At 39.8% G+C, this 13,709-nt stretch overlaps 1 protein-coding gene across 1 annotated transcript in view; it reads left to right on the top strand.

Annotated features, from left to right (window-relative positions):
• The window catches only part of LOC146796862 (vomeronasal type-2 receptor 26-like), a 139,419-nt gene extending 125,973 nt beyond the window's left edge, over positions 1-13,446 (top strand). Inside the window, exons 8-9 of the mRNA XM_085631398.1 lie at positions 9,912-11,310; positions 13,336-13,446. Of these exons, the coding sequence (XP_085487524.1) occupies positions 9,912-11,310; positions 13,336-13,446 (1,510 nt within the window). The remainder of the gene's footprint in view (positions 1-9,911; positions 11,311-13,335) is intronic.
• Positions 13,447-13,709: the final 263 nt, after the last annotated feature.

The following is a 13,709-nucleotide window of genomic DNA, read 5'->3' as shown; positions in this document are numbered from 1 at the left end:
GGGGATAATTGGCATTAGCGTGAGAAAAGAAGCGAAAATGAAAGTGCGCTAATGTAAACCTTGATAATAAGGTATCGTGGATTTAACATTATAATCCACCTCCCATTGTGAATATAGCTCAGTCAAGTTTTGAACAGGGGTTAAAACCCGGCGATAACCACGGTTAGCGTGGCTTTTAGTATCGCTTCGCGGGTCCGGCCCCACATTGATAATAGGGAGATGTTGTGTTTGCGAGGGATTCAATGAGGATTAGGTGAGGAACGCCTACTTTGCATGTTATTAGCGATATTGATCGCTGACATGACAAGTAGCAAGGAAACAGGCGCTAACGCTTGTTAGCGTGTCCTTGCTAATTAAGTGATAAAAAAATCGCCGCTTTTTCGGCGCTATGTGCCGAAAAAGCGGCGATATAAGCCTTGATAATATGCCCCTTCATTTTTTGCAAGGAAGTCTCGTTCTGCTGCAACTGATTTAATGTGATTTTTTAAAACTTTTTTCTAAGAAAGTGCCAATGCTAACGGGTCAGTGCGGGACAAACAATAGGCATATGATTGAGATCCTGGATCCCCGTGTTACACAATTTGCATTATTTCCTTTTTTCTCCAGAAGAGCACCAGTTTACTGTTAGCACATTTAGCGGAAGAGAATTCACTCAAAATAGGGACCAGAAAAGACAAAGACCATGGTCATAGCTCCAGGTCAGGTCCTATTAAGCTACCTTAGGGTGACAGGAAGAATTCACTACCCCCTGATTTTTCTGTGAAACATAATACAGAATGTCTAAGCGATGATTAGTAGAACTAGAGGCATCTTTAGCTTTTAAATTGTGCCAGTGCCACTTTCGGCAGTTAAAATTGCTTTAATGCCAGGGCAAAGTCCAAGGAAAAATTATATTTTCCTGTCTCTGTCTGTTTTTGTAAAATTTGCCCTTCCATTTTCTCTAGAAAGTCCCACATTGAAACATTAATTGATTTGATGGCATATAATAGAGTAGGGGGAACAGTCACCTTGAAAACAGATAACAGATGAATAACGTGTCTATGCCACATTGTGTTGTAGAATGCTTGTAGCCCATTGGCATGCGAAGAGGCCTTAGATGAGCAGCGCTCAATATGTGCCTTTCCCAGGACGTTACAATTTTCCCTAGGAAAGGATACGATTCTACGACGCCACCTTCTCTGGAACTAACTCCAGACATAGTTACTGGTCTTCCAGGCTTTTTAGGAGTAATACATTGCTCTTTGAGACATTCATCTATAAGTATTGAAGGGTGGCAGACTGCCATAAAGAAACCAGCCTATTATACAAGCCCTTGGAATTAGGTCCTAGAATGTGATATCATCTGCATACACCAAGCAAGGAAAAGGACTACCACCTATCTTATGAGCATACCCCTTATTAATTGCTAGGCAGTCTGAGAAGTCAGAAACATACAATGAAGAAAGTTATGGAGCCAGCTGCAAACCCATTTGCAGACGGTTTTTAGTTAGAACTATTAAGGCTAATCCTTGATCCCCAACAAGCAACCACTGACACCAAGTAGAGAAATGACGATCGATCATTAATGAATGGAGAATCTTGGGCATACCTAAAAACATTCGTTTTTTCCATCATGTTGGACAGTCCACCCAGTCAAACTTTGTAGAAAAATGTTCATGTGCCACATATACATTGAGCCTCCAAATCTAAGTATACTTTTCCACTATGAGCTTCAACATGCATATGTTATCAAGTGTACAGGGGTTATTTCTAAAACCATCTTGTTCAATAGGTAGGATCCTTTCCTCTTTGAGCCACTCAGTGAGATGTTCCAAGTTACTCCTAGGAAATATTTTCCCCACCACATCCAGCAAGGCTATTTGGCGATAGTTTCAGGGGAGATGTCTTGGGCCCTTTTTACGTAGCGGAATTAGAATGCTTCCAGACCAAAGGGGGGAGGGGGGCGACACCATACTGATAACAGTAGGCAAAGAGGGGGGTAAGATAAGTGGCCCACAATGAGGATCACTAGCACAATCATTTTTCATATTAAAGATTCTTTGTAAAGTGGTCTGTTTTCTTCCCGTGTTATAGATAACCACTCATTCAGGTTCTCATTCTTTAATGCTTAGTCTAGTGTAATTTCCTATTCCATGAATCAACATCTGTATCAATTGCAAAACTCACCCGTCCAGCTTATCCTTGGACTTCAAGCTGGGTCTTTGACCTCTTACAATTTCAAAGTTCTTTTCCGCCTTCCTGTAGCCAAACCAATACTTTGCAAGGCTCTTTGTGTATTTGTCTTCGCTCCATTGATAGCATTGGCCCTCTTTACATTCAAGAGTATCTTTGGCCATATAGACCAGGCAGCTCTCTCTGGTACTGTAGCTACGTTTCTCTGCAGGGCCTTTACCTTTCAATTGTTGGAGTAGCAGGCAATCATTTTCTTACCTTGGCTAAATACTGGAACTTGTTTCCCTCAATATGTGGTCAATCACTAACTACCTTTTTTTCTGTCTCCAACTAAAATCCTGTGTGTTCAGTTTGACAGTAGCCTAAACCTCTCAGGAACCAATTGGACCTATCACCCTAAGTGCCAGGACACCTCTTGGAAAGACTGCTTTCTACAATAGAAGTGAGGATTGGGTTTTGGTTTTCCATAACTGGTCACCATCGTCTTGGAAGATGAAATGCATTGAACTTTCACAATTTGCAGCTGATTAGTTCCTTTGATGTATTACATGAATTAAATGTTATTTGCACATTTAGCAATTTCTTAGAAGCAATGGCAAAATCGGGTCAGATATGGGCATATAAAACTCTCTAAATACAAATAGTAAATCAGGCAGAGGTACAACCAGTTATAAAAACGTATTTCACGTAACAACAAATCAGTAGAAATATATGTTGTTTCTCTAAATAAAGAGTGCATTATAATTTAACAAATGTCTGCTTTTCATTTCTCCTTCCTTTCAAACTCTTTTCTTTCATTTCCTCATTCATTCTTCCTTTTTTTCCTCAATGTCTTCTTCATTACTTCCTTTTAGTCCATCTCTCTCCCCTTATTCACTTTTTATTTCTTACCCCAAATCTCTTCATCATATTTTCTGTCATTGGTTCCTTCCTCCCAGTCACATTCTTTATGACTGCGTTCATAGCCTCTTCCAGCCTATTTCAATGTTAGTACATCTGATTAAAGCTGTACAGAATAAAAGGGAAATTCACTTGCAATTTTACAAGTGCAATAACCCCTCATGAAATTGTGGTTTATATTTTTTTTATTAATGAGACACTTGCTTTTCTTTTAACAGATCAGCTATGCTGCTGCACTTCCAATCCTCAATGACAAAGTGCAGTTTCCAGCTTTTCTACGCACAGTGACCAGCCTCTCAATTCACCCCATGCATTTGTACAGTTAATGCTCCATTTTGGTTGGACATGGATTGGAATCCTGACCTCTGATAATGACCTTGGCCTCCAGGGCAGTCAAGTACTTAGGGATGAGGCAGCAAAGAATGGGATCTGTATTGAATTCTTTGAGATTCTTCCCACACAAATCACTCAAGCTTCCTTATCCCACATCATTGATATCGTGGAAAGATCCACTGTTAATGTTATTGTGTGCCACACCTATAAAATGTAAATCATGCCAATTCTAAAAGAGATATCTAAGCGACAGATATATCGCAAAATATGGACTGGGGTTACAATGTGGGTTCCTTCTGCAGTGTTTTCTGATAGAGACTTATGGGTTACATTGAATGGCACATTGGGGTTTGCATTGCACAGTGGGGACATCCCTGGATTTACAGAGTACCTCCTCAATAAACAACCACTAAAAGACAATGAGGATATTCTTCTAATGAGCGCATGGGAGCAGTTTTTCAGTTGCAAATGGCAACCTATATTAAATGGACCACAGCTGGGAACATGACAGAAAGGAAGGGGGTCTGCTCTGGTACAGAAAAGATACAGTCTGTTGATACTTCAGTGTTTGATGTAAATGATTTCAGGTTTGCCTACTGTGCACATGTTGCTGTTTATGTGTTGGCCCAGGCACTGCATGATCTGCTTCATTGCAAACACCAAGAAGTTCCCTTCGCTACCAAGTCATGTGCAGATCCTGTGAATTTTCAAACTTGGCAGGTGAGTCACCCATGTATTGTGTGGATGTGACTTTGTTTTTCATCAGCCAGTGCGTATTATGCTTCAATTAGCTTTTAATTATATCATTACTTCAAATCATTTCCCTCCTCCTGGTACATACGTGATGATGCGGTAAGCCCACCTCTTCAGACCAACTACTGCCCAACCCACCCTAGTGTTAAGACAACAAACAAGCATCTGGCATGAGTTCTCTTTCCCACCAATTTGATGCTGTTACACTAGATCTGCATAGAGAACAGTGCCATACCTCACTCCTGGAGACCGGGTCGTGATTATTAAAAAGCACGTTCAGAAGACTTATCTGGAACCGAGATGGAAAGGCCCCTTCCAGGTGATCTTAATCACAAACACTGCTGTTAAATGTGATCGAGTAGGGAACTGGGTGCATGCTTCACACACCTGAAGAGTAAGGAATCCATACGAAGAATTGTATTCTTTGAACAGGAACAGAGATCACCACAAGCTGAATGACTGCAAAGAGCAGTATCACAAGAATCACCACGAGAAGGAGAACAAAGGGATGGAGATTAGCAGACAGTCACACCAATCCAAGCTCCTATGATTTCACAAAGTGGCATAGAAGTCTCTGACGAAGAAGAGACCAAACCTCAACTTGAGTAAGCAGTTGAGAATGCATCAGAACAAACATAGGATCCGTGTGAAGGAACAAGTACTGAAACAAGAAGAGTCATCCAGAATGCTGAATGGCCACAGAACTCTAGTCAAAGGAGCCTGAGAGCAGGTGTGTTTGTTGATCGAATACCAACAACTATCACTGAATAAACAGTCAAGTAGTGCAAGTGATGCAGAAAAAACTCAACAAAGACTGAGAAGATTAAAAGGAGCTACAGTGCCTTGTTGAAGAAATTCAACACCTCAATGGACTTACTTTGTAAATCAAGTGCCAAATGTGTCAGTGGATGAACTGTGTGATGTGAGATCTGAACTGTTGGAACCCCCATGATATCATTTTATAAAGAACAACTAGATAAACCTGTTTAACAAAGAATTTCTGAAAAGAAAAGTCTTAAAGACATTTGAGATGATATTGATAGAGAAAGGGCAAACAACTGAAATAAAATATTTCATTTTTTGTTATAAAAAGATTTATCTAGGCCTAAGGTTGCTGTAGAAGAGTAGGGATAACATTTAGAAGAACACGGAGTAGAGTTAAGGTTGACTATATGAACATTGCTGAAGAATAAAAGAGCTTGTTTAAAAGAGACTGCTCAAACAAACAAATCACAAAAACAAGACTGCTTGAGAAGACTTTGAACTAAAATCCTGACTTATTGCAGTATATTTTTGTTTAAAGGATCTCACTACAGACAAACATGTGTTGCCTTAGAAATAGAAGCAAGATTTTAATGGGTATTGTCATTCGAGTGGCAGTATTAGTAATAATAATAGTATTAGTAGGGTTTTACTTTACACCCGATAAAGAGATTGAATCTACACATGCACCTATGACATTTACACACACAACAGATAAAGAGCAATTGAAAGAATCATTTTTGAATTACAAAAGGGAGGATTATTCAACTAACATTTACTTGAGATTAGTGCAAGAATACACAAAGGCTATGGATGCAAAGTATTGTTATGTCAGGCACCCACTAACCTTCATCAGCTGCTGAAGAAGTGACGAATCACCACATACATTTATCAGACACATTCTCATGTAGCTTAGTGCTTTCTAGAGTACTGTTGCAGCAATGCATGAATTTTCACCCATAGGCAAAAGAAACGGACACAATTTGATATTATTTTAGACCATCCATAGATAGTGTTAAAGCTTATGAAAACAACTTAACCTATTTAACAAGTCCTTTAGAGAAAGTATTCATTATGACATTAGAGGGAAGACGCACTAACCTATCACACAGTAAGAATAGATAAGATGATGTTTTGAAAAATGTTTGGAAGAAGATGAGTTCAATAAGAAAATTGTTTACCCAAGGCTGAAAATAGACGACAAAAAGGGAACATTTTGTGGTTACAGAAGAAGAACTCTATCTAGATCTAGAAATGCTATTCTAGTAGTTTATTTCATTTGTGGACAAGACGCTTACTTCCAGTTATCGGCTAATTGGGAGGGTATTTGCTATTTAGTTGTATTGTTTCCTAAGATTTAATGTATATAATATAGACGCATTAGCAATGACATCTTTACACAGACACCGGTCCTAGGATGCTTGATTCCTGTCCAGGGAAGACATGGCCTGGCAGTTCAGCCTGGACTGTTCCCATGAGGCACAGGGTCAAGACTGATTTGCATATGGCTATGTCTGAACTGGGGTGGCGTGGTGAGCAAAATAACGATGGATTAAACCCAAATCTGTGACTGGGGGTGAATGTTTGACAATGTTCAACATTCCATCCATCATCTTTTTGTGCTGCATCATCACACAGACACACATGTAGTACAGAAGAGGGAGCTCAATTAGTGGGAGACGTTTTTGGTGCAATCATATCACCAGTAGGAGTCATACAAAAAGACTCAAAAGCTCTCAACAGTTGTTGACAAGCTGGCAACTAGTACTTCTTGAGGTTTATTATCTAGAAACACAGAATTAGTAGCCATTAGATCAATGGCTTTGCAAAATTGCTTAGCATTAGACATTTTACTCTCAGAATAATTTGTGTTCCTAGAGTATGTTAATGCTTTTACCCCATTTGGGCCGGATCTACTGGCCAGATTACTTGCAAGACATTTATTCCTTTGCCTTTTCCCAGACCTTATTGCTGTCTGTGATTGCTACTGGACATTTACCCTTCCTTTTTTTCCCCATTGCTTTGAGACTCTACTGAGTTTTGTGAACGTCTCTTCATGGGAAGTTTGGCTTTGATCGATTATGGATTTTTAATAGAATTTTGAGCTTCATGCTTCTTTTACCCAGTTCATAGAATAGGGATTCGTCCCTTATGGAACACGCTAAATGAATTTTATTATAATCTCAAAATAACAATTTTTAAAATTTCTATTAATGATTGTATATTGAAACTAATACGAACTAAACTTACAATTTGGAATAAACCTTTAAAAACTTTAAATTAACTCTCATTTTTGAATGAACTTAAAGTAGAGATTCTTATTACAATGTATGTGATGATTTTCTCCTGATCTTCTCAAAAACAATGTCCAAGGTCCATGGGGCCGCAATATTGAACAGAAAGTGGGGTTCAGTCCTGTGTGAGAAGTCAAACCGAGTTTATTTAAATTGATTACTGCTCCAGCAATCTATTATGGTCATCAGCACTCTATCTGCTGGGCTTTGAGTCCCAGCTTAAAAACAACTGAAGCAAATATTTCAATGAGTAAAGTAATAAAACTATTTACTATAAAATTACTAGTTACTCCTCGCCTGTTTGAAGAAAATTTGGTAAAGTAACACTCTGAGAGAAAGTGGAATCTATATTACACTAAAGAGGTAAGGGGGCCTATTGCTTCCAGCTAAAACTGCAGAAGCTCACCTCCTTTAAGGAAAATGGTGTTTATTGGTGACCAAATTGGGCAGCCTGTCAACTCTGCAAAGGCATTGTTTCATGTGGTAAAGAATCTCACAAGCCCAAATTGAATACTCCCTCTATCCCTCTTCCAAAGAAAAAAGTTCATCTGATTTATGACAGCATCAGCGCTAAGCCTATTTAACAGGTGCTAATGGCCGGTGACACTCAGTTAATCCAGAAGTAGTCAGGCAGGATACATTTCCAACAATTACAGAGAGTAAGGTCCAGGCTTTGCTGTGCTACTGTCAGGATCTCCTGATGACATCATCTTGGCTTCTGATTTACAGGCCCTTGGCCCGCAGTAATACCTGCCATTAGTACTCGGTTGAATTCCTCTTTTATATCAGGTAAAGTCCTGCAGTATTGGAAGGAAGGGTTTATTGACCTTTTGTATAAATAAAATACTGGACATCAACTAGATTACAATTATGAGTCTATTGTCCTCCTTCTGGCCATCCCTAAAATTTTGAAAAACAGCTAGCACAGGGTAGGCTTGAAGGCAACCTTGAAACCCAGGGTTTCTTGGATGGTCCACAGGTTGGCCTCCAAAAAAGATTGGGAACGTAAAATGTTTTAACAACAATTCTGAATGCCTTACAGATGGGCTAGGATACTAGCCATCTTCCCATCATTTTTTTCCTGCATATGTTCACTATTTTTCATTTGGCTATTATGCATGGGTTGAGCTTTCCTGATTCACTACTTTCTTATCTAGGCGCACTCAATTGTTGGGCCTACCTCCTTTCTGTTGCAGTCCTGTGACTTGTATAGTTGCATAGGGGTGTTCCCTATTCTCTTTACTTTTTATGTGTAACAGTTGGTTTGTTTAGTTTGATTGTTTTTACTTTAGAATGTGAATTCTAAGGAGATAAGACTGCATTTTGAGGAACCCTTTCTTAGTTTCAGTACACTCCCCATGGTTCTCTTTCCGGAGTCTAGGCCTGGATACATCAAAACATACTGGAGCTCATTGCCAACAACACAGTTCTCGTAATCTGCAGCCTATAGACAACTGCCTTTTGGCTTTCACAGATGGGTTTGTAATCTCTTTCAGTTTCTAAGGTCTGTAATCTGGCTTTTTATGTTGACAATGAGCTCCATCTGAGGGCCAGTGTTAATTCAGGGTTTTTTCTGATGGTTTGTCAGAAAGAGATTCTACCTCTTCTGCCCCAACATCTACAGACAGCAGTTGTCAGAACAGAAGCATTATCATGGCTAGACTATCTAAATGTCTGCTAATTTGTTAATATCTGCAAGAGCAAGCATTATTCAGAATCTTTAGGCAATTCAGGACAAGGCAGATCGGCTGGCGTTGAGTCAGTGTATGTATGGTCAAATCACAGAAGACAGACAAACCTTTCTTGGATCTCGATGAGAAACCAAATTCAAATGTAATTCTTGTACCTGGAAAATAGAGACTTTTATGGCCTTGATCCAGGCACCATTTAGGCAAGACTCTGTTAGTATTAACTTTCTAATCTCCTCCATTCTGGGTCTCTCCTTCGTTAGACTGTACCAAGTTCTAGGCATGCACAGTTTAGGAGTACAACTTTCGTAGATTTTGACCTGGAGACCTGAAACAACCTGCCAATTACTCTTTTTCAAATGCATAATTATAGTTATTTATGCATTACTCCTAAGCCTGTATATTTTGTTAGATACCCTTTATCTCTTACTCTGTCTTTCAGTACTAATGCCATGATGTCCTTAGGCAACCATGCACTTGCATGTGACTCACTCATGCATGCCTGAAGACAAAATAAGGTATAGTGTGCACAGAGTCCACTGGATCCCCAAAGGCTTACAGTGGTAAAAGTAGATAGTACCTTAATCTCTATTTGTGGTAGTGTGGGTGAGCAGTAAGGCTTTATCAGATGGTAGTGTTAAGCATTTATTGTACACACTTAGGCAAGAAATGATGTCACACACTCAAAGACTGAACGCAGACAAATTACTTGTATGAAAAATATTTCTATAGTTGTATTTTATTTTTAGAACCAGTCAGGACTGAGTACAGATGTTACAGACGCCCTACTCCATTCTTATGAGCCACTGTCTCTCTAACATAATACTGCGCACACAGATAACATGCTAAAACACCACTTAATCCACTCCATCACTGCTAACATCCAAAGAGTCACAAGACACAATTCCAGAGGTATAGCTGAAAACAACCTCACGCAAATCCCCATCACACCCGAACCCAACACAACGTCCTTCAAAACTCCACTATAATGCATCCTTCTAAATTGCAGGTCGGCATCAAAACATGCAACTGATATAGCTGACCTCATACTCTCCAATGACCCTGACCTAGTAGTTCTGACCAAAACATGGCTGAATGATTCCTCCACGCCCATACTAGACATACTGTTACCCCCAAACTATGATATCACAAGGCTAGATAGAACTGACATGCCTGGTGGTGGCATCGCATGCATACATCGGAGTAATTTAGCAGTGAACCGCTCCAACTCCCCGGTACTATCCTCCTGTGAATACCTCTGCCTAGACATCACGAGTAATATCAAACCCATATGTTCTCTACACACATTCTACCACCCTCCAGGAGATAACCTCACCTTCATCAAACACCTCATGGATATTCTAGCTACAAATGCTGGACTTCATAATACTCAAATATTCCTTGATGACTTCAATCTCCATTGGGATGACCAGGATGCCCCAGGGGTCAATAGCCTCAAAACTTTCCTTGCAGACCTTAACCTCACCCAAATCTGCAACAACCCCACACATGATAAAGGTGCAACCCTCGATCTAGTAATTGCCAAAGCTGATTCCACTCAGCTGGAATCGATCCTACCATGTGACTGGTCTGACCACCACATCATTACATTCCAGATCAACGTTGCTGTGAAATTACTCTCCACACAACCCACGAGAACAAAAATCTGGAAATGGAATTTAAATAATCTCGGTCCCGATTTACTCTCAACCTCCAATCTGAACATCCTGCTCCCCCCGGATGGCTTAATAGATGTACAAAGTCTGACTGACCACTCGTTCCACTCCGTAAATATGGTTCTAGATAAATTGGCACCCCTACAACTGAAAAGAGTCTCCACAAAAGACTCAAAAACCTGGTATGATGGTAGGCTAAATGAAGACAGAAGATCCTTAAGATCAATTGAACGGCGGTGGAGATCTGCGCCATCCTCTGCCCACCTTAAGTTACTAAGAACCACGAGAAACTCATATTACAGAAAGATCAGACGATCAAAATCTGACTTCTTCAGAAATCAATTAGATCAAGCCAAGAACCGTCCCAAAAAGCTATTCGAACTAATTAAGGCTCAAACTAAGGGTCTGCCCCACCATCACCAGGATAACCCTGACACACTACCCAACTGCGAGGAATTTGCCTCCTTCTTTACCATGAAGACGGAAAACATAAAGACAGACCTGCTCAACGACCTTATATCCCTTACCGACACTCAGATAGACACTCCAATGCCCCCACTGAGAGTTCCACCCACATGCGCAGCGAATTTCGACCTCAAAAACAATGCATCCTGGTCCTCTTTCTACACCTACAGTGAAGAAACTATACTAAAAATGCTAATGAACCTGAATCCCTCCAACCACTTCACTGACCCTCTTCCCGCAAACCACTTAAAAGACTTAATTCCGCTGGTACTTCCCCTATGGACCAAGATCACACCTCCCTCCCTTGTGCAGCACACATGGAAAAAGCAAACTGCCATGAATTGGCAGTTTGTACATAGACAATCTGTTAAAAATGAACATTTATGCAGAAGAATTACAAATGGCCTCGAGGCCCAAGGATTTCTGGGCCCTACTTACTTTCTATCTATTCAACCATCCAGAGCTGGAATGATGCCCCGTGCAGTGTACTGATTAGAATCAGCCTATTTAGAAGCCTAGCTAATACCGGGTTGTACCCTCAGTGCCTGGCGAGCTCGTTCGAACGAAAAACAGCACAAAACATGACACTGATATGTTGTACTGCAGAAGGTGTTTGTTGTTGAGTTTTGTTTTCACTCTTCTGTATATTCAACTGCTATGCATTAAATATGCCTCTAACCATGTCATGATGCGAAATTTACTATATAAGCTGTATACAATAAAAAATCAATAAAGGTTGTAAAAAAATGTTTTTAAAACAATCTGTAAAAAAAAAAAATGTTGTTACTTTCATATGCGCTGCTTGAAGCAGCACAAATAAAAGTGACAAAATTGCATTTTTGGAGTGTTTATGTGCAGAAAGGGACACCTTCCTACACATAAACAATCCTCCCGTGCATGCAGACACCCTTGCACTATGGTGCAAGGATGCCTGCGTTGGTGCTAAACTGCTAAGTGTAGCTCCAGCACAGGGGGAAACGCAAGGCTGAACCATATCCTTGTTAATATGGTGCAGCCTTGTGTTTCTGACGTGGCGGAGTGAGGCGTTAAGCCATGATGGCTAACACTGCACTCCGCCACTTCCTTGTACATATGCCCCACAGTTTCTTATGTTTACATACAAACACCCTAAACACCGATGGTTTTCAGAGGAAAACAGTCAATACAATCTTATGGTAAAAAATGAGGTTAGCAGTTTGCAGGTAAACAATCGGTCTTTAGGGTTGAGTTTCTGAGGTTAGAACCAGGGTTTCCCCAAGGGTCAAGGATGCACTCAAAAAGCACCCTCAGCGGCACAAGGGCAGCCGGGTGCAGAGTGCTGAGGCCCAATGTTCGCCTATGGGGCTAGTTGGCTGTCGGTTGGTGCCTGCTCTCGGGCAAGCCACAGGCTGGAGGTACCAAAGCTAGACAATAGTACTGTATCAGTCTATTCTATACATGTTTAATAGAGTGTAAAATCACATTTTGCACTTTGTTATTATTGCACGAAAATATACATGTGCAAACATACTTAACACAGTTACCACAGATAATCGCTGCTTCATTTTGAGGGAATGTAAATTTTTTGAGCAAATAAGAAATTCCCTCGACCCCTTCAACAAACTCAACATCCATATATACCAACCATGTCGAAACATCAACTTGACATAAGTGGAAAGACAAGACTTCAAAGAAGAATGCTTAGAAGCCATGAAAAATCGGATCCTATGGTGTTGAATTCCATCTGATATGAGTGGACCTTTCCCCACTAGCTTATAGATTTCTCGTGAGTCGCGCTATCACTATTGCTTATTCCTTCTCTTATCACTAAAGTGAACCTCGCACTATCTGCTATTTATTTTCTGTACCCATGTCCCGACTGGGACTATGGTGTCCCCTTTTTTCATATATAGATTCAGTTTCCACAAAAACGAGTATTTAACAATTAACAGGACATGTGGTAGCAAACTTGGTTAAAATCATAAATCCAGTAAGAACAAAATGAAACTAAATAAACATATCATACACAAATGGAAAAGACATTTGAAAACAGAACAAGTGGGGTAGATAGTAAAAGGATCAAAAACTTTTTTTTTTTCAATAAAAACATAAGATTATGAAGCGAACCGACTCATGACTTCTAGAAATATTGCATGCAAAGTTGTGATTTTAAAGAGTTTAAATCTGTAACTAAGGACATGCATAAAGCACCAGAAGCAATTCTTTGCACTTTAAAACGTTGGTTACTGACTATAAACCTGCAGAGTCAAATTAGACCTTATGAAATTGACCGAATTTTTCTGCTTGTTAAAGATGCTCTCTGATAGTGATATCAGTCTATCCTGTGATTTTGAAGAAAATATAAAGCGGGAGAACTTGAAATTCGACTTTGAGATTGAGAAATGGGAGCCAACCCAGTCATAGCCCTCAATAAGTTAATTAAGGGGTGTGGTTGGGGCAGAGCTACATTTCCAATAACAATATAAATCGTCAATAGGTGATAGCTTTCCTGAAGATACTATTCTCTAGACTGAATATTGACACCTTACTCAGATGGCCAAGGTGTGTTAATGGAAATCATTCAAACACAATTGTTTGAATAATAGTGATTATGTGCAAACTAAACATCAAATGATAGAGATATTTGAGTATAGATGACAGGATAGTAAAATTATACCTAAAGCATG

Source organism: Triturus cristatus, chromosome 10 (genome assembly GCF_964204655.1).
Source record: "Triturus cristatus chromosome 10, aTriCri1.1, whole genome shotgun sequence".
Taxonomy (NCBI): domain Eukaryota; kingdom Metazoa; phylum Chordata; class Amphibia; order Caudata; family Salamandridae; genus Triturus; species Triturus cristatus.
Note: the sequence above shows the minus strand (reverse complement) of the source record. Positions and strands in the feature narration are given on the sequence as shown.